General features: G+C 47.7%; 1 protein-coding gene across 1 annotated transcript; it reads right to left on the minus strand.

The window, feature by feature from the left end:
- Positions 1-1,662: 1,662 nt before the first annotated feature.
- Positions 1,663-18,269, minus strand: MPL (MPL proto-oncogene, thrombopoietin receptor). The gene is made up of 12 exons (XM_036351373.1): positions 18,071-18,269; positions 17,792-17,957; positions 17,297-17,484; positions 16,515-16,804; positions 15,943-16,105; positions 15,568-15,694; positions 10,448-10,629; positions 10,142-10,284; positions 6,457-6,616; positions 6,195-6,291; positions 2,164-2,251; positions 1,663-1,958 (listed from the first exon to the last, which is right to left on the minus strand). The coding sequence occupies exons 1-12, from the start codon at positions 18,147-18,149 to the stop codon at positions 1,671-1,673; spliced, it is 1,971 nt and encodes a 656-aa protein (XP_036207266.1). The 5' UTR covers positions 18,150-18,269; the 3' UTR covers positions 1,663-1,670.
- Between the last annotated feature and the right edge of the window lie 825 nt (positions 18,270-19,094).

The following is a 19,094-nucleotide window of genomic DNA, read 5'->3' on the forward strand; positions in this document are numbered from 1 at the left end:
TTCCTAATGCCGCGACCCTTTAATACAGTTCCTCATGTTGTGGTGACCCCCAACCATAAAATTATTTTCGTTGCTACTTCATAACTGTAATTTTGCTACTGTTATGAATCGTCATGTAAATATCTGATATGCAGGATGTATTTTCATTGTTACAAATTGAACATAATTAAAGCATAGTGATTAATCACAAAAACAATGTGTAATTATATATGTGTTTTCCGATGGTCTTAGGCGACCCCCGTGAAAGGGTCGTTCGATCCCCAAAGGGGTTGCGACCCACAGGTTGAGAACCGCTGGCTTAGAGGATGAGGGAGGTTGGCATGGGGTTAAGGTGATGGTGTCCAGAAAGATTTAATTCATTTAGAAAACATTTATTGAAGGCTTACTCCCATGCACCAAGCACTGCTCTGCAGCGGGGGATGGGGATGGGGGGTGGGGGGGAGGGGGGAGGAAGACAAATCAGAGCCTTTGTCCTCAAGGAGCTCACAATCTAGTAGCAGGAGACAGACAAGTAAATAGTTGCTTGCATAGTCATCACAGGTGCTGTAGTAGAAATCTGGCTGGAAACAAGAACTTGTGTTAGCATAGAGTAAAGGCGATGAAAATGGATGGAATTGGAGACTGTTAAGAATGGACTCTTGAGCCCTAGCCAGTTTGGCCCAGTGGATAGAGTGTCAGCCTGCGGACTGGGTTCGATTCTGGTCAAGGGCACGTACCTTGGTTGCAGACTCCTCCCTGGCTCAGGCCCTGGTTGGGGCACTTGCAGGAGGCAACCAATCAATGTGTTTCTCTCTGTCTTTCCCTCTCTCATCCACTCTCTCTAAAAGGTCAATGGAAAAATATCCTTGGGTGAGGATTAACTAAAACAAAAAACAAACAAACAAAAAATAAATAAAAAGAATGGACTCTTGAGAGACTGCTATAATTAAGGAGTGGAAGAGATGCCAGGCTAAGAGAACAAGAAAGAATAATTATGACCATTCAGATATATTAAACACTATATCCTAGGCACTGTGCTTAGATTATCTCACTTAATCCTCTTCACAACTCTGTAGGGTTCCATTACCCCTGTTTTATAGATGAGAAACTAAGGCTCAAAGACTTTATTTGGCCTCAGCTAGTAAATGGAATGACAGGAATTGAACTCAGTGCTGACTCCAGAGTCTGTGCTCTTAACTAGAGGAACAAAACCAGGAGAGACCGTGATGTCATAGAAGCCAAGGTAGGAGAGAATTTAAAGGAGAAACAAGTAGTCACTGTGGCAAATGCCACAGAGAGATCAGGTACATGGAGGGTTAACAAGATCCTATTGGATCTTGCAATTAGAAAGTTTGAGATGAACTTTGCCTGGGCAGTTTCATTAGCAAATTTGTAGTAGAAGTACTCATTGAAGTAGTCCAAAAAGCAAATGAGAAGTGGGGAAGTGTGGCATTAAAGAGGTGAGAGAAAGAAGGTGGAAATTAGAGCTTAGTCAAATAAATGAGCCTTGCCTGAGGAAAGAGGCTCCAGGATTTATGTCAGCAGCAGTATTGCAAGATCAGTGTTGTGAAGCCCAGCTACAAGGGTCAACAAAGAGGATGGAAATGAGGTCTGAGATGTGTATGGTGTGGTAGGGGTGGGGGTGGGGGCGGGGGGGGGGTAGTAAGTAGAAAGGTGGGAAGAAAGGTCTACTAGAGGGTTTGGTTCTGTCCAGGGTACTGGGAGTGAGGAGCCTGCCAACAGGTCAGTGGTAAGTAGGAATGGTTGGCGATGTGAGTGGTGCAGTAGGATCCCGACTCAGCCATGGGCAGTTGCCCAGAGAGGGGCATGGTCCCCAGGCAAGCGGGCTGCAATCCTCGGTAGTCCATCTGGGTCTGGGAGGAACATAGGGGCAAGGGAGTCTTCTCTGAGGACTTAGGTAGAATTTCAAGGAGGCTGGGTTCCACTTCTTCATAGACATCTGAGACTGCAGCCTTGGGCTGGGAGAGATGAGAGGAAAAGTGGGCTGGATTAGCAGGTCCTCTGCGAGAAGACCCAGATTGTGTAGGAAGGAGGGTCTGGCTTGGGGTAGGCCCAGGACGATGGAATACTGGTAGGCAATGGTCTTAGAAAGGTTGTTGTGTGTTCAAGGATCCAGCTCCTTGTAGGACTAGTGGTGGGTGGTAGGGAGAGGAGTGCACTCACCGGACTCAGGGTTGCAGTATCCCTAAGGTACTGGCCTAGGACCCGGTGTAGGTCTGGCAGTGAGGGCCACAGGGCATGCCTCAGGCTCCTGGGGGAGAAGGAAAAAAGGAGACCGAGTCACGGGAGTGAGTTGGGAGGGAGGAGAACATTGAGGTGGGGCAGTGGGGGAGGCTCTGAGGTGGGCAAGTAAAGCTTGGAGAGGTAAGAGTGTAGTCAAGGTAATAAAAGTAAGAGTTTAGGTGCAAAGGCAACCTCTGGTGGGGGAGGGACGCTAGTGGCGAGGAGATGAAACAAAGGAGTGGTGCGGAGTGTCCTCACACATTCTGCTCCAGGGCCTTTGTGCTTTCTTTTTGCTCTGGAACACTCAATTTATTCCCTCGCTTCATTGAGGTCTCTGTTCAAATGCCATCCTGACAAAGAGGTCTTCCCTGATTACCCTGTCTAAAACAGTACCACCTCCCTTCCCTATTACTTTATCTTCTGCTCTGCTTTATTTTTCTTTATGACGCTTGACTTATTATGTATTTATTATTATTGTATCTATTTGTTTTTGTCTCGCCCCATTAGAAGAATGTAAGCTCCACGAGAGCAAAGAGTTTGTGTATTTGCTCACTTCTGTATTTCCAGTGTACAGAACAGTGTGTGGCCCATAGTAGGTGCTCAAGTAATTAGCTGAATGAATGAATGAAGAGAGCCAGTGGGGGCTTATTATTAAGTTACTGGGGAAGGTGATCTATCTGGGAAGAGTATGGATTGAGGTATGTTGGGGAACTTCCAATCCTTTAGGCTCATATTTCCACATGGAGGGACTTTAGCTGAACAACATTTCCGGTCTCTTCTGTGAACCTCACTCATAGCTCTCCAGGGCAGAAGGAGTGAGTTATCTGGTAAGCTGGGGAAAAGGAGCTGAGTATGTCTGGTTCAGCAGCACCACCCCCTCCTCTTCCCCTTTTTACTTGGATCTGGCTACCTGCATAGAGGCTAATTCCCACCTGCATATTAAAAGTTCAAAGACAGGCGTGTTCAAAGGGAGATGATAGCCTAGGACCACCAAAAGAAGCTGCCTGGAGGAGTTGCTTTCTGAGCTGAGTCTTCAAGAATCAAAAGATGTTGCCAATTGAAAGACTGAGGTGGTATGCAGTCTATCTTTTCTGTTTGTAATTTCCAATGACATTTCTCCTTAACCTTAGTCTTCCCACATAAATAAGTCATTTATTAATAACATCTATTTAAGGGTGTGCTATCTGGCATACGCTATACTGAGGATTTAAAGATTACCAAATGAGAAATAGGGAAGACATAATGAAATAAATGTAGTAAAATGCTACTGGTACTATGATAGAAGTCTGTATATGGGGTACAAAGAGAGTAGCAAATAGGGGAGGGCTAGGAAAGGTTTCCCAGGAGTTGGTGAAGAAAGTTATTTAAAGACTAGAGGCCCAGTGCACAAAAATTTGTGCACTGGCCCGGGGGAGGTGGGAGTATCCCTCAGTCCCACTTGTGCCCTCTCACAGTCTGGGACCCCTCGGGAGATAATGACCTGCTGGCTTAGGCCCACTCCCGGGTGGCAGAGGGCAGGCCCAATCCCTAGGTGCAGCCCCTGGTCGGGCTCAGAGCAAGGCCGATTGGGGAGTTGGGACGCCGCCCCCTGTCATGCACAGAGCAGGGTGGATCAGGAGGTTGTGATGCCACCCTGAGTCACGCTCAGGGTAGGGCCGATTGGGGGGTTGGGGCACCGTCCCCTGTCACACTCAAGGCAGGGTTGATGGGGAGGTTGCGGCGCCACCTCCTGTCACACACAGAGCAGGGTGGATCAGGGGGTTGTGGCGCCACCCCTGTCACATACAAAGCCGGCTGATCAGGGGGTTGGGGTGCTGCCCCTGTCACACACAGAGCAGGGCCGATCAGGGGGTTGGGGAGCTCCCCCCATCACACACAGAGCAGGGCTGATGGGGAGGTTGGGGAGCTCCCCCCTATCAGGCACAGAGCAGGGCCATCAGGGGGTTGGGGCACCTTCCCCTTTCACGAACAGAGCAGGGCGGATAGGGAGGTTGTGGCCCCGCCCCCTGTCACACACAGAGCCGCAGGGCAATCAGGGGGTTTGGGCGCTGCCCCCTGTCACGCTGCTCCAGGGGCCAGGAGGCCTCATGGCTCCGCTGATCCCAGTGCTAGGAGGCCTCGCTGCTCCGCTGATCCTGGTGCTGGGAGGCCTCGTGGCTCCGCTTGAAACAGGGGCAGTGAGGCCTCACTGCTCCGCTGATCCTGGTGCTGGGAGGCCTCGTGGCTCCACTTGACACAGGGGCAGTGAGGCCTCGCTGCTCCGCTGATCCCAGTGCTAGGAGGCCTCGCTGCTCCGCTGATCCTGGTGCTGGGAGGCCTTGTGGCTCTGCTTGACACAGGGGCAGTGAGGCCTCACTGCTCTGCTGATCCTGGTGCCAGGAGGCCTCACGGCTCCGCTGGTCCTGGGTTCGGGAGGCCTTGTGCCTCCACTGATCCCAGGCCGGGAGGCCTCTCGGCTCCGCTGATCCCAGTGCTGGGAGGCCTCGCTGCTCTGCTGATCCCGGTGCTGGGAGGCCTCACGGCTCCGCTGATCCCGGTGCTGGGAGGCCTTGCTGCTCCGCTGATCCCGGTGCTGGGAGGCATATTACCCTTTTACTATATAGGATAGAGGTCTGGTGTACGGGTGGGGGCTGACTGGTTTGCCCTGAAGGGTGTCCTGGATCAGGGTGGGGGTCCCGCTTGGGTGCCTGGCCAGCCTGGGTGAGGGGATGATGGCTGTTTGCAGCTGGTCACACCCCCTTCAGGGTGGGGCCCCCATTGGGGTGCCTGGCCAGTCTGGGTGAGGGGCTAAGGGCCATTTTCAGGCTGGCGGGTGACTGAAGCTCCTCCCAACCTCTCCTTTTTTCCTTTTTTTTTTATTCTGGGATTTATTTACCTTCTATGGCTGTCACTGGAGCTGAGAGCCGGCTTTAGCTCAGACCTCGGCTGCTGAAAGCAGGTTTCTGTGCTTTGTTTACCTTCTGTATTTGAAACTTTGTTGTGACTCCAGCTCTGAGATCCTGGCTGACTGAAAGCAGGTTTCTGGGGTTTTGTTTAGCTTCTATATTTGTAACAATGTTTCTTAGAGAGCAGCTCAGAGCCCAGCAGCGGCAGGCGGAGAATGTTGGCTTCCTCCGTGACTGGAGCAAGCAAGCCTCCTTTTCGGATCAGTTGCCTGGCTGCTGGCCGCCATCTTGGCTGGCAGTTAATTTGCATATCACCCTGATTAGCCAATGGGAAGGGTAGCGAAGTTACGGCTAATTACCATGTTTCTCTTTTATTAGATAGAATAAATGGGTATTAGTCATCCATGGAGGATATTCCAGATAGAGGGTACATAAGGTGCAAAGGCACTGAGAAATAAAACCACTTGACTTGTGGAGGAAATCATCAACAGTTTGGCAAGACTGATGAGCAGGGTGGAAGAAGATGGAAATGCTGGCAGCGGCCAGATCTGGCGGAGCTCTGTTTGTCATTCTAGAATCTGAACTCTATCCTGGGGAGCGATACAGAGATTTAAAGAGGTACATGATAAATTCATGTGTGCATTTTAGAAAGAATGGTTGGGTCAGACAAATTGGAGGGAGAAGAGGCTCTGCTTCAGTGAGTCGGGTAGTGTGTGTAGGGCTAGAGAAAAGGAGCCTTTGTTTGAGCGAGGCTTAGGAGGCGGAATGACCAGACCAGACCAGACTGGATAAGGAGGAGGAGGCACCTAAGTGTTTTGGCTCGGGTGGCAGGCGGACAGTAGTTTGCTCCTGAGATGAGGAGTCAGGAGGTGTGGCAGTGTGAGCGTCCAGTACAGTGTGCATGTTAAGAGTGATAGGAAGCAGTGCGACTCCCAGGGAAGACCGGCAGGAAGCCTTTGGCTGAAGCCACAGGTGTGGACATGCAGTTGTCCAGAAAGTGGGTGTCCAAGAGCTCGGCATGCTTATTCCGAGGCCTCTGGCCCCGCTCTGACCACGGCCCCGTCTCCGGCCGGACCGGGGCGGTACCTGTAGTGCGCAGGAAACTGCCACCGCAGCAGCAGCAGGCCCAGGAGAGTGGTGAGGCCCAGCACCAGGAGCAGAGCGGTCACCAGAGAAATCCAGGCTACGGGGATGAAAAGAGTCAGACCTCCGCCACCCGGGCCGGAGCCCCGCCCCCAGGCCCGCCCCACGCCGCCCTGGCCCCGCCCCTCGTCGACCTAGGCGCCGCTCGCGCGCGCCCCGCCAACTGCGCAGCCGCAGACCGCCTTTGCCCTGGCGGGGCCCTCACCCGTCTCCGAGGCGGTCTCTACCCGCACTGGGGCGGACCAGGCGCTCCAGGGGCCTTGGTAGGTGGGGCCGTGGAGCCTGGCGCGCAGCTGTAACCGGTAGCGGGAGCGCGGGCGCAGCTCCAAGGTCTCTCCCTGGGCCCCCAGAGGCGGCTCCAGCACCTGCGCAGAGGAGAAGCGAGAAGGTGGTTATGCTTCAGGTGCGGATGGGCGGGCATCCGGTCCTTAAGAGATCGGCATTTGTTGGACCAAAACCCTGCCACTTTGAAACTCAGGGGATCCCTTCAGAATGCCTCACGGACAGGAAACACACATCCCTGCGGAAACCCGGAGACAGAACATCTCCCCCTTCCTGCAGCCGCACTATGCCTGAGGCAAGCCCACCTCTAAAGAAGCGCCCTGACACACAGACCTCATCTGCACCGAGAACTACTTATCCCGACACAAATACACACGATACACCCTGACAGAGATCCTGGTGCAGCACAGTGACGGGGACACATGACCTCCTGTCAGAAGCAATGAAATCCCAGGCACTCAAATACTAAGGACCCTTTCCAAGTCACACTCATTCAGCAGAGGATGCCAGAATTATGCTAGTGTTGGGGTTGCAAGGACAGATTCCAAGCAGAGGGCACAAGTATCCTGTGTATAAGCAGGGAAGCTTTATTAATCATCTAGCAAGTTTTTGTGAACTGCTTGTGAAATGCCAAGTATTGGGCTAGCACTGGGGAAGGAGGTAAATGAAACATGGTCTCTTGCATGTCTACTAAGGAAGATATGCAAACAAGTAAATAATTATAAGTAATTAGTGCTATAATCTTATATAATAAAAGGCTAATATGCAAATTGTCCCCTGAACTGGGAGTTTGACAGGTAGTTCAACCAGTGGGTGGAGCTGGCCCCTCCCCCCAGCCAGCCCCAACCCTGACCTGCCCCTCCCCCCCATGCCAATCAGGGCAGGCCAGCTGGACCTCACCGGTGCACGAATTCGTGCACCGGGCCTCTAGTCTATAATAATAAAAGTGTAATGTGCTAATTAGACTGGATAGCTGAACAACCTTCCAGACGTCCTTCCGGATGAAGCTGGGGCTGTGAGGGCCGACGCAGCTGCTGTGGCCGCTGCGGCTGTGACGGCCAAGCCCCCTTCACGAATTTTGTGCACTGGGCCTCTAGTAACGACATAAGTAAGGCACCAGGAGCACAAAGGAGCATTTAGTACAGTCTGAGTTGCTTGACTGGGGACTACAGAGTAGTTTAGTATGCAGGCTGGATAGACAGGCTGGACAGTCAAAGAGGAGGCTAAGGCAGTGGTAGGAGGGATTGAAGAACTGTTAGTACAATAAATTCAACTTGTTAATAATTAGGGGGAAGAGACAAGGCAAAAGGAAGAATTGAGGAGGATTCCAAGCTTGGATAACTGGGTAAGTGGTGGTGCCATTGGTCAGAGACAAGGTACAGAGGAGAAATAAGTTTGAGGAAGAAATACTGTATGGTTCCATTTTATCAAGTTCAACAGCAGTCAAACTTATCAATAGTAATGTTGGAATAGTGGTTACCTTGGAAGGGAGGTCCTATGACTATAGGGGTGTGAGGAGTTTCCAGGGTGCTAGAAATAACATATTGTGGTCTGGATAATGGTTACATGGGTGTATACCAGTGGTCGGCAAACTCATTAGTCAACAGAGCCAAATATCAACAGTACAATAATTGAAATTTCTTTTGAGAGCCAAATTTTTTAAACTTAAACTATATAGGTAGGTACATTGTTATTAACTTAATTAGGGTACTCCTAAGCTGGCCTTTGCTAAAAACGTCCTCAATCTGATTGAGGTACGTTCACTGAGGTCGACCCCTTCCAACTCTCCCATTCACACTCGTCTTGTATACTTGTTTTGTCTATCTTCTTTCGTTCATCCTCTCTATATGTCCAAACCATCTCAACATACCTTTCTCAATCCTCGACACTACATCTTCTTTCACTCCACAACATTCCCTAAAATTAACTTAATAAACTTTACTTAAAGTTTTAAGTCAACTTCGCACTGTACGTGCGTGCCCGCATGTGGTATTTTGTGGAAGAGCCCCACTCAAGGGGCCAAAGAGCTGCATGTGGCTTGCAAGCCGCGGTTTGCCGACCACTGGTGTATACACATTTATAAGTTAATCAACCGCTTAGTTAAATAATATTTGCATGCTTTACTGTAGATGAGTTAAGTTTTGGATATATAGTAGCCCCTCCTTATTCATGATCTCACTCGGCATGGTTTCAGTTATCTAGTCAATTATGTTCTAAAAATATTAAATGAAAAAATTACAGAAATAAATAATTTGTAAGTTTTTATTTTATTTTTTAAAATGTACCTAACTGTAGTGGCTTCCCTACTACAGTTAATCCTCACCCGAGGATATTTTCCATTGATTTTTAGGGAGAGTGCGAGAGAGAGGGAAAGACAGAGAAACACTGATGTGAGAGAAACACATTGATTGGTTGCCTCCTGCACGAACCCTGACCAGGGCCGGGCCCGGGGAGGAGCCTGCAACCAAGGTACGTGCCCTTGACTGTAATCGAACCTGGGACCCTTTGGTCCAAAGGTTGAAGCTCTATCCGCTGAGCCAAACTGGCTGGGGCTAATTTGTAAGTTTTTAAATGCCTGCCATTCTGAATAGCATGATGAGAGCTCACACCATCCTGCTCCATCTGATCCAAGATGCGAATCATCCCTGTGTCCTGCCTGATAGTCCCTATGTAGCTGTCAAGGTATTGCAATGCTTGTGTTCAAGTAACCCTTATTTTACTAAATAGCCCCAAAGTTCAAGAGTAGTGATGCTGGTAATTTGGATATGCCATAGAGAAACCATAAAGTGTATGTATGTATTTATAGGAAAAAACATAGTATATATATGCTTCAGTACTGTCCATGGTTTCAGTCCTCTACTAGGGGTCTTTCAATGTATCTCCCACAGATAAGGGGGAACTACTGTATGAGTCTGAACTGCCTCTGGGGGCTTTAGGTAGATCTATCTGGTAAGAAGTTGTATATACTGTGTAGGTGGTAAATAAAAATAAAAGTAGAGAAAGAAACTAAGATTTAACTAATGTATATGAGTACCTTCTATCTGTCAGACAGTGTGCTAGACATTTATATAATTAATCTTTACTGTAACTCTGGAAGGTAGATATATTTATTCTCATTTCACCAATAAGAAAAGTGGGACTTCAAATGTTTAAGTAATTTGCCTATGGTAGAAGTTTGTTCCCATATGGTAAGTCTGGGATGGTTAATATAAGGTTGTTAAAACCATGGAGTTGAAGCACTCTCCTAAGGAAAGCGTATACTATGTTTATCTAGAAAAGAATCTAGGATGGGCCTGTAGGAAGCACAACATATCAAGGAAGGGTGGAAAAGGAAGAGCCAGGAAAGGAAAATAAGGTTTGGTCCGAGAGAGCATGAGAATCAGGAGAGACAGGTATCGCAGCAGCAAAGGGAAGAGAACATATAAAATGGGAGTAGTCAGCAGTATCAGATGCCAAAGAGAAGTTAAGTTACCAGTTGAATCATATAAACACAGATATGCAAGCCTAGACATGGACACACGGACGCCCTCACCCCTGATAACAGGCATGATGAAACTCAGGAATACCCTGTGTGGTGAGGTCTGTGGGCATTTGTTCCTTGGTCTCACCTTCCAGTCCTGATGGCCTTCTCCTGTGTATCGGAGCTGATAGCAGGTCTCTTGGGCTGCCCAGGATGATGGGTGCTGCCATTTCAATTCCAGCTGCCCGCTGGAGACCTCCCTCCAGTGCAAGTTTGGAGTGGAGATGCGCACTACAGGGATGTCATCAGGGACTGGCCTAAGCCCTTCTGTGCATGAGACATCATGCCACCAGGGCCATGGGTCAGAAGTGTCAAGAGTTGGTGCTTCTGGGCACAGGGTCAGATGCAGTTGGGGGAGGGGCTGTGTGGGAGCAGAAAGGAAGAAAGTTCTTACCAGCATGATGGATCCAGAAAGGGGAGCCCAGGTAGCTGTGAAAAGCACCCTGGGCTGTGGTCACCTCCACAAGGATGTGAATAACACTGTCATTTCGTGACTTGAAGTGGCAGCGGGAGACCTGGGAGGGCTGTAATCCTGGATTTTTCTCTTCCTCTTCACACTTCTCCCAGATGGGGTCTCTAAGAATCAGCACATAGAATCATTGAATTAGGCCTGTCTCAGAGACTAATCCTGATATTCTCCATCCCACAGGAGCTATGCCCTGCATAGATTGTCCTCTCTTAGATGGGCCTCCAGGGCGTGCTCTGTCTTCATGCCATATGTTTTGTTTTCTGACATTTGCTTTGGTGCCCCCCCAGCCTCTTCCTCTTAAGAAAGGAGCTAGATGACACATGAAAATAGCATGGGCTATATAGAGTTCAGGTCTTGGCTTGTTGGTGTATAGCTGGGCAAATTATTTGGTTTATCTTTGTCCCAATTTCCTCATTTGTAAAATGGGTTAATAATACCTATTTCACAGGACTGTTTCAAAGGTTAAAAAGCCATCGTCATTCTGCAGAAAAACATCCTATGTTTTAAACCTGTTTTCAGCCCTGGATGGTGTGCTAAGTGGTTAGAGTGTCAGCCCGAGAACCGAAGGGTCGCAGGTTTAATTCCAGTTAACGGCACATACCTGGGATGCAGGTTTCCCATCCCATTTGGTGTACCAGTGGGAGGCAACCAATTGATGTGGCTCTCTCACATCAGTGTTTCTCTCTCTCTCTCTCTCTCTCTCTCTCTCTCTCTCTCTCTCTCTCTCTCCTCTCTCCCCCTCCCTACCACTCTTTAAAATAATGGGAAAAATATCTTCCAGCGAGGATTAACAACAACAACAACAACAAAAATCTGTTCTCATACAGCAGTTCTCTTAGTCACCTCTATATGTTATTGTACTATTAGATTATTACAACAACCTCTTAACTGGCTTTTCCACCTCCATTTTTGCCACTCCCTTCAATTTGTCCCCCACACAGCTACCAGAATTTGCTTCCAAAATGTTGATCTGACAATGTCCAGAATATATCACAAATCTGCCCATTTGTTTTTTATCTTGACCACTGCCACATTAGATGCAACCACCATTATCTTTTGCCTGGATTAATGCATATGTCTAACTGGTGATCCTGCTTCTACTCTCACCTCTTTATAATTTCACAAAAAAGCAGATCTGCCCTAGCCAGTTTGGCTCAGTGGATAGAGTGTTGGTCTGTGGACTGAAGGGTCCCGGGTTCGATTCCAGTCAAGGGCACACACCTAGGTTGCGGGCTTCATCCCCAATAGGGGGCATGCAGGAGGCAGCCGATCAATGATTCTCGCTCATCATTGATGTTTCTATCTCTCTCTCTCCCTCTCCCTTCCTCTCTGAAATCAATAAAAACATATATTTTTTTAAAAAGCAGATCTTTTTTAAAAAATATATTTTTTTCAAAATTATAAAGAGGTGAGAGTAGTGTCTGCAGGCTGACACTCTATCCACTGAGTCAAAACCAGCTAGAGCAAGAAGCATATCTTTTTAAAATGTAAATCATATTATGTCACTCATTCGCTTAAAATCCTTTAATGGCTTCCCATCCCACTTGGAATAAAATCCAAACTCCATACATACCAGGGAGTACTCTATATGATTTAGCTCCTCCCTACCTCACCATTTTCTTGTTCTATAATTCTCATACCAGTTTACCACCCTTCATTCACAGGGGCCTTCTTTCTCTGCTACAGTTATGCCAAATGCACTGTCTTTGCATTTCACTTTGCCTTAGATTGCTCTGGCTCTAGATTTTCAGTGACTTATTCCTTCTTGCGTTTAGGTTTTAGCTCATTTGTCACCTTGGTGAGACTTTCTCTGACCACTCAGTCTAAATTAGCAGCCACGCCCCATCCTCCCACTTAGTCTCTATCCTATAGCCGTGTTTGTCACTCCCTCCCCTCCTCCCACTAAAATATAAGTCCCCCAGATGTTGGAACCTTTTCTGTTTTATTTGTCATTCTATCCTCAGTGCTTGGCACAGTGCTTGATAATTGTTTATTAAACAAATGAATCATGTCATGTTGACTTCCTGTAGCTGGCTAACCTATAAGTGGCTAGTTATTACAAAAATTATTTATCATTTTATGTATTTTATGTTTACTCATGCATTCACCAAATTATTGAAACTGTGTGCCTGGCACTGTGCTAGGCCCTATGAATACATAGAGAAGTAATCTTCAAGGAGCTCTCATTTCAGTGGGAGAGGCAGACAAACAAACAGATGGTATTTTTCTGTGCTGTGCACAGGCTGGTTGGGGAGTATCAAGGCAGATGATCTTCCCCAAAATGGGAGGGTCAGAGAATACTTCCTGGACAAGGCAGTGCTTAAACTGAGTCTTGGACTATAAATAGGAGGCAAAGGGGACAAACAGGCATTTGAGGCACATGCTTGGGCACAGATAAGAGATATGATGCTTTGGGGGAAATTCGAAGTGGTGTAGAATGCTTTTAGCACCCTGGTGGTGAGTGGTAAATGTGAGAAGGCAGACCACGGTCATAAATGGCTTTGTAGCCTTTCTAAGGAGCTTGAACTCAATCATGTAGTAACTACAGAGACATTAAAAGATTTTAAATAGGGCCCAACTGGTTTGGCTCAGTGGATAGAGCGTCAGCCTGAGGACCGAAAGGTCCTAGGTTCGATTCCGGTCAAGGCCATGTACCTTGGTGGTAGGCACATACCCAGTAGGAGGTGTGCAGGAGGCAGCTGATCGATGTTTCTAACTCTTTATCCCTCTACCTTCCTCTTTGTAAAAAAAAAAAGAGCAATAAAATGAATTTTTTAAAAAAGATTTTAAACAGGGAATTGTCACAATTGGCTTTATACTTTAGGAAGATCATTCTAACTGCAGTTTGTAGGAAAGGATTTGTGAGGGTAGAATAGGAGAGAAATCCATTAGGACATTGCACATGGTTTCCATGTGCAAAGTGATGAAGATATGAAAATAGGGTTGTGGACAATGGGGGTTGAGGGAAATAGATGGATTCAAGAGATACTGAAGAGGTAGAAATAAGTATTTCTGATTGGATTTTAAGGGTATAGAAACAGCAGAAGTCCAGGGTACTTTTCATGTTTCAGGCCTGAAAAATTGAGCTGATGGTAGGATGGAGGACAATAAGAGGAGTAGCAGGTTTTGGTGGAGGAAAGGATAACTTCAGTTTTGTCATCCTTGAATCCATTCAAGGCACCTGTATACATGGAAATCTATGCAGTTATTAAAAACAATGAGTTGCATTTTTTAATGATCTCCAAGGCATATTTTTAAGTAAAAAAGTAAATATAATATATACATATATATACAGATATGTGCAATTTATGCTGAAAATTATTATGTATAGACATATATAAATGTATAGAAAAACTGGAAAAATACATTAAAACTGTGAATAGTGTTGTTTCATTATTCATTCATTCAACAATTTTTTACTGAACACCTACTATATTCCAGGCACTGTGATAGGTGAAAATACATTGGTGAGTGTAAACAGACACTGACTTTGCCTTCATGGATCCTGTATAGTCAAGATTGGCCTTTTCCAACTGGAATTCTGTCAGAAAAAAAATATTTTATCCTCACCTGAAGATATGTTTATTGATTTGAGAGAGAGAGGGAGAGAGAGAGAGAGAGAGAGAGAGAGAGAGAGAGAGAGAGAGAGAGAGAGAGAAACACTGCTGTGAGAGAGAAACATTGATCAGTTGCCTCCTACATGTGCCCCAATGGGGGAATCAAACCTGCAGCCTAGGTATGTGTCCTGACTGGGAATCAAACCCGCTACCTTTTTGGTGTGTGGGATGATGCTCCAACCAACTGAACTACCTAGCCAGGGCTGAGAGAACATTTTGTTATCAACCAAGTAACCAGATAAATTATAAATGTAAAATTGTAACTATGATAAGTACTTAAGAAGGAGAGGTACCTGGTACAACAAGGATGTATAGTAGTGCTATTGGAAGATCAGGGGAAGGTTCCCTGAGGAGGTGACATTTGAGTTGAGGTCTAACTGAAGGATAAGTGGAAGTTAAGTAAAGGCAGGAGAGCTGGGTAAACAGCATGGGCAAAGACCCAGAGGCAGGAGGGAATACGGCAAATAAGAGGGAACCCAAAAGACCAGTACTAGAGCATGGAGAGCAAAAGGCAGCACAGTATAACCAGAGGCTTAAGGCTGAGGTAAGGGCTGAGTCTTTAGAACTTTCTAAGGCCATGATAGAATTCTTTTCTTTTTTAAAAATATATTTTATTGATTTTTTTATGGAGAGGAAGGAAGAAGGATAGAGAGTTAGAAACATTGGTGAGAGAGAAACATTGATCAGCTGCCTCCTGCACACCCCCCACTGGGGATGTGCCCGCAACCAAGGTACATGCCCTTGACCGGAATCGAACCTGGGACCCTTCAGTCCGCAGGCTGACTCTCTATCCACTGAGCCAAACCAGTTATAGCAATGATAGAATTCTTTATCCTAAGATCAATTGAAGGTTTTTAAGTAGGAAGTGTTATGTTCATGTTTTCACTTTTAAAAGATCACTGCAGCTCCTGTGTGGAGAATGATTTGAGGATTCAAGAGGTGATCAGTTAATGAATATTCTCAGGCACCCAAGTGAGAGTTGATGGTGGCCTGTATTAGGATATTTAATACACAAGATCAACAAGCCTTGATTATAGATTAGGTATGGTGGGGGTGACAAATCACTGAGATGTTTGGTGGAATTTCTTGAAGACCAGGCAAAGTTTTGATTGGATTTGATAGTGAAGAGTTGCAGTACATAAGGGAAGGCCAGGAAAAATCTGAGATTAACAAAGGTCACTCTGTCAGCAGCATGGGGGATGAGTTGGAGGTGAATGAGAATATAGGCAGTTGCAGTGGTCCAGGTGACAGTGGGGATGGGGAGAGGTTGAGAAGATAAAAAACCCATTGGAGGATGAGAGCATGGAGGCCATTTGGTTTTGGGACAGGAAGGGGAGTGAAGAGGACCAAGAACAACCTCTCCCTTCTTTTGGCAAGATTGTGCCTCTCTCCCATGACATCAAGCTCAACCAGCAATTCAATTCTCACCTGTCTCTGGGACAGCACCACGGCCTGCTGTGATAGAAGAAGCCTTGGGAGCTAGCATGGTCCTGTTGCTGCCACTGACAGGTAACATTCTTCAAGTCCAGGGTAAAGCATTGTAGTCCAATTTCCACTGAATCAGAGAAGGAAGTCACATTAGGGCCCACAGGCTTCTACTCTATATGGTATCCAGATCATCTTAACATACATAACTTGGAACATTTACGCTGATTCTTTGTTTTCTCCCTGAACACAGTTCTCTCTGTTGCAAGTTTGAGGTCATCAGGAAGGACCAGGGTTATCAGAGCTTCCATGTCCAGCCCATGCCTCCCTAAAGACCTTTTTATTTCCTCTTCATCTCCCCATTCCTTTATGACTCACCTGCATCTCCAGGCAGGTCCACAGTCTCAGGGTGGGACCAGGGTCCCCAAGAGCCATGGAGGGAGACCCCATCAGGTTGGCTGCGCAGCTGGAGCCAGTAGGAATTCCCAGGCTGGAGCCCCAAGATGAGGCAGCTTCCACTCATCACTGTCAGAGACGGAGCCTTGAGAGAAGAATCCCAGTCTCAGAATCTAGGTCTGCCTCTCAGCCAAGACAGCCTCCATCTCTTATATTTGAAGCCCCACAGCATGCCTGTGGAGAGATGCTCAGTTCCTTACTGCATAGATACGCACACAGCCTGGAGGCCAGGTCAGTGGGTTTCAGGAGGTGGTCAGGGGTTTTTAGGGAAGTCCCCATTAATTTGGAGGCCTCAAGCTCTCAATTTTATTGGTGTGAGTGACCCAAACTGGAAGATCCCTAAATAGACACAGTTCCTGAGGACCAATCAGAGTTTGTACTAACTCCCCAAGGACTAACCCAATCTAGTATCCCCAAAGTATGGCCTGTCCTTTCTTGGGGCAAAATAATTCGGGGTAGGAGATAGGAAGTGGAGTGAAAGAAGGCCAGAATACTTCTCTAGTTGGGGAGGTCTGCTCTAGTCCATCCTGTTGGGGCTGTGCACATGGAGTCTGGTCCAGAGCTGGGGCTGGGTTTGGCCTCCACTGAGCTGGGCAGCAGGTTTCTGTGGACAGCAACTGCATGACTGTGGGACCAGTGGAGTTCCTGGGATCCTTGGGGCCATAGCGGAGTTCATGCCTTAGGAAATCACTGATTTCAGGAGCTGGGGCCTTCCAGCTGATCTGAAGTTCCCCTGGTTGGCTCCCGCCCATGGCCTTGATGATATTGGGGGGAGCTGGTAGGCCTGAGGGCAAGATAGAGCACATCAGAACTGTCTACAGTTTAACCCATGGATTGTAGAGAGGGGTGCTGGAGGCTGGATTGGCTCTCTTGGAGGGCAGGCAGGGAGACTCCTTATCCTGTTTTCCTTTCCTCATGAGAACAGTGACCTCATTCCAAGTTAGTTAGACTCAGTGCTCCTCAAGAGTGGGGATCTCTTTTCATCAAGGGCAGGGATCTCTGTATACTTGTCACCTAGCACAGTGCCTGGCACTGTTGAATGAGTGTGTAAATGAATAGGTTAATGATGGGAAGGCCAGGGTGTCTGTGATGTGAAATGAAGTCTAGGTCTCGATGCCAAGGCTGGGAGGAATGATAGGGTGTCTTGAGGTGTCTCTGGGGGTCTAGTAATGAAGGCCATGCATGTTGTCCTGAAAGAGCACCAACTGGTCTGACTCTATGATCTAGCCTGGGGGCAGCAAATAGAGGGGCCAGGGTGACGGAGGATGGCCCTTACCCACATTGTCCACAAAGAGCACCCGCTGGGTCAGATTCTGGTTCAAGAACACATTTTTCACCCAGAGGTGCAGTGGGGAGAAGAGACGAACTTCATCCTGGGCTGTTAACTGGCACATATATCGAATTCCAAAGGGAGACACAGGGAACAGGCACGGGGGACTCAGGGGGCAGGCACGGGGCTCCTCCCTGTGGGCAGAGGAAAAGTCCATCCTACCTGCCCAGCCACCCTCAGGACCCAGGCTGGCCCCAAGCCCTACTTCTATTTCCATTACTGTCTCTTTTTTCTCAGTACCTGGGATAGGTTGGATGAGGGGTTATGTAGAGGCTTGAGCTGGATCTATCAAAAGCACATGAATTCATTAAGTGACTACTGAAGGCATGTACTTGAAGTAATTCTCTTATGGGGCCAAAGGCAGGGAAGCTACTGGAGCAGGGCTCAGCTGAGGTAAGAACAGGACAGGTGCAGGGGAGTGGGGCACAGCCCAGCACATACCCTGGGTAGGCATACAGCAGCTGGTATGTTCCACTGGGTGTTGCCTCTTCCTCATCCCAGAAGCAAGTGAGGTCCTCAAATGTTTGAGAAAAACATTTCAGAGGCTCTGAGTCCAAGGCGAGCAAGGAGGCATCTGAGGGACAGCTGGTGAGTTGGGCTCTGGCTCCTTCCAGGCATGTTTGAGAAAGATAGGGGACCAGTGGGAGCCTCCTAATTTGCATCCCTCCCAGGGCTCCCTCTTCCTGCCTATAGGTGAGATCCACCCTCCATACACCTCACCTTGGCTGGTGACTTGTGCCAGGTTTGGGGGAGCCAGGAGGAGGCAGGAGGTGACCACCAAGAGGGCCCAGGAGGGCATCTTCTCCGGCACTGTGTGGCTGCCTTAGCCCATCCTCCCTTCAGGAAGCTGGGCCCCAATCCCCTCCCGGGCCAGCCCCTCAGGTTCCTGTCAGATACAGCCCCACGTCCTGTCCCTGTCCCTGCCCCTGCCCCTGTGGGGCCTATCCAGACCACACTGGGGCCAGGGGCCAGGGGAGGGGGAAGGAGACAAGCGGGTAGGAGGGATTTGAAAGAGGATATAGGCTTTTTGGTGGGAGTGAGATGGGGGTTATAATTTGACCATGTATCAAAAGGAGACTCAGCGTCCATGTGTGTCTAAGTTGACTATTGCAGAAGGGTGTGTTAGCAACAAAAATAGTAACATTTACTAACAGTAAGCACTTACTGTGCTGCCGTGTTTTAAGTGCTTCATATCTATTGACTTAGCTAATCCTCACAATAGTCTTATTATTCCCATTAGAGAAGTGAGCAAATTAAGATGAAGAGAAGTTGAAGATTTGCCTCAGATCATATGCCTACTCAGAGGTAAAGCTCAGGAACCAAGTGCTTAACAACCATGTGATGCTCTTGGAAAGTGTAGTGCCCAGAAATGACCACCTGCCACACAACCACAACAAAATGGTGGCTATTTCCATTTTAATAGGTTCTGTGACTTTGTGTACAAGTGAACACATTCTCCCTAGAACTGGACATGCCCCTTTCATTGTGGGTAGCTCCACAGCTGCCTCCCATTCTTTGCTGTTCAAAGTGTGGTCAGTAGACCAGCAGCAAAAGCATTACCTGGGAACTTGTTAGAAATGCAGAATCTTGGGCCCTACCCAAAATGTACCAAAATAGAATCTGCATTTTACCAAAATTGCCAGATGATTCGAATACACATTAAAGTTAGAGAAGCACTAGTCTTCAGTATTTTTATCTAGTTGGCTTGAAATCAAAGGATGGTTGGTCTCAGCTCTTCAGCTCA

Source organism: Myotis myotis, unplaced genomic scaffold (assembly GCF_014108235.1).
Source record: "Myotis myotis isolate mMyoMyo1 unplaced genomic scaffold, mMyoMyo1.p scaffold_m19_p_2, whole genome shotgun sequence".
NCBI lineage: Eukaryota > Metazoa > Chordata > Mammalia > Chiroptera > Vespertilionidae > Myotis > Myotis myotis.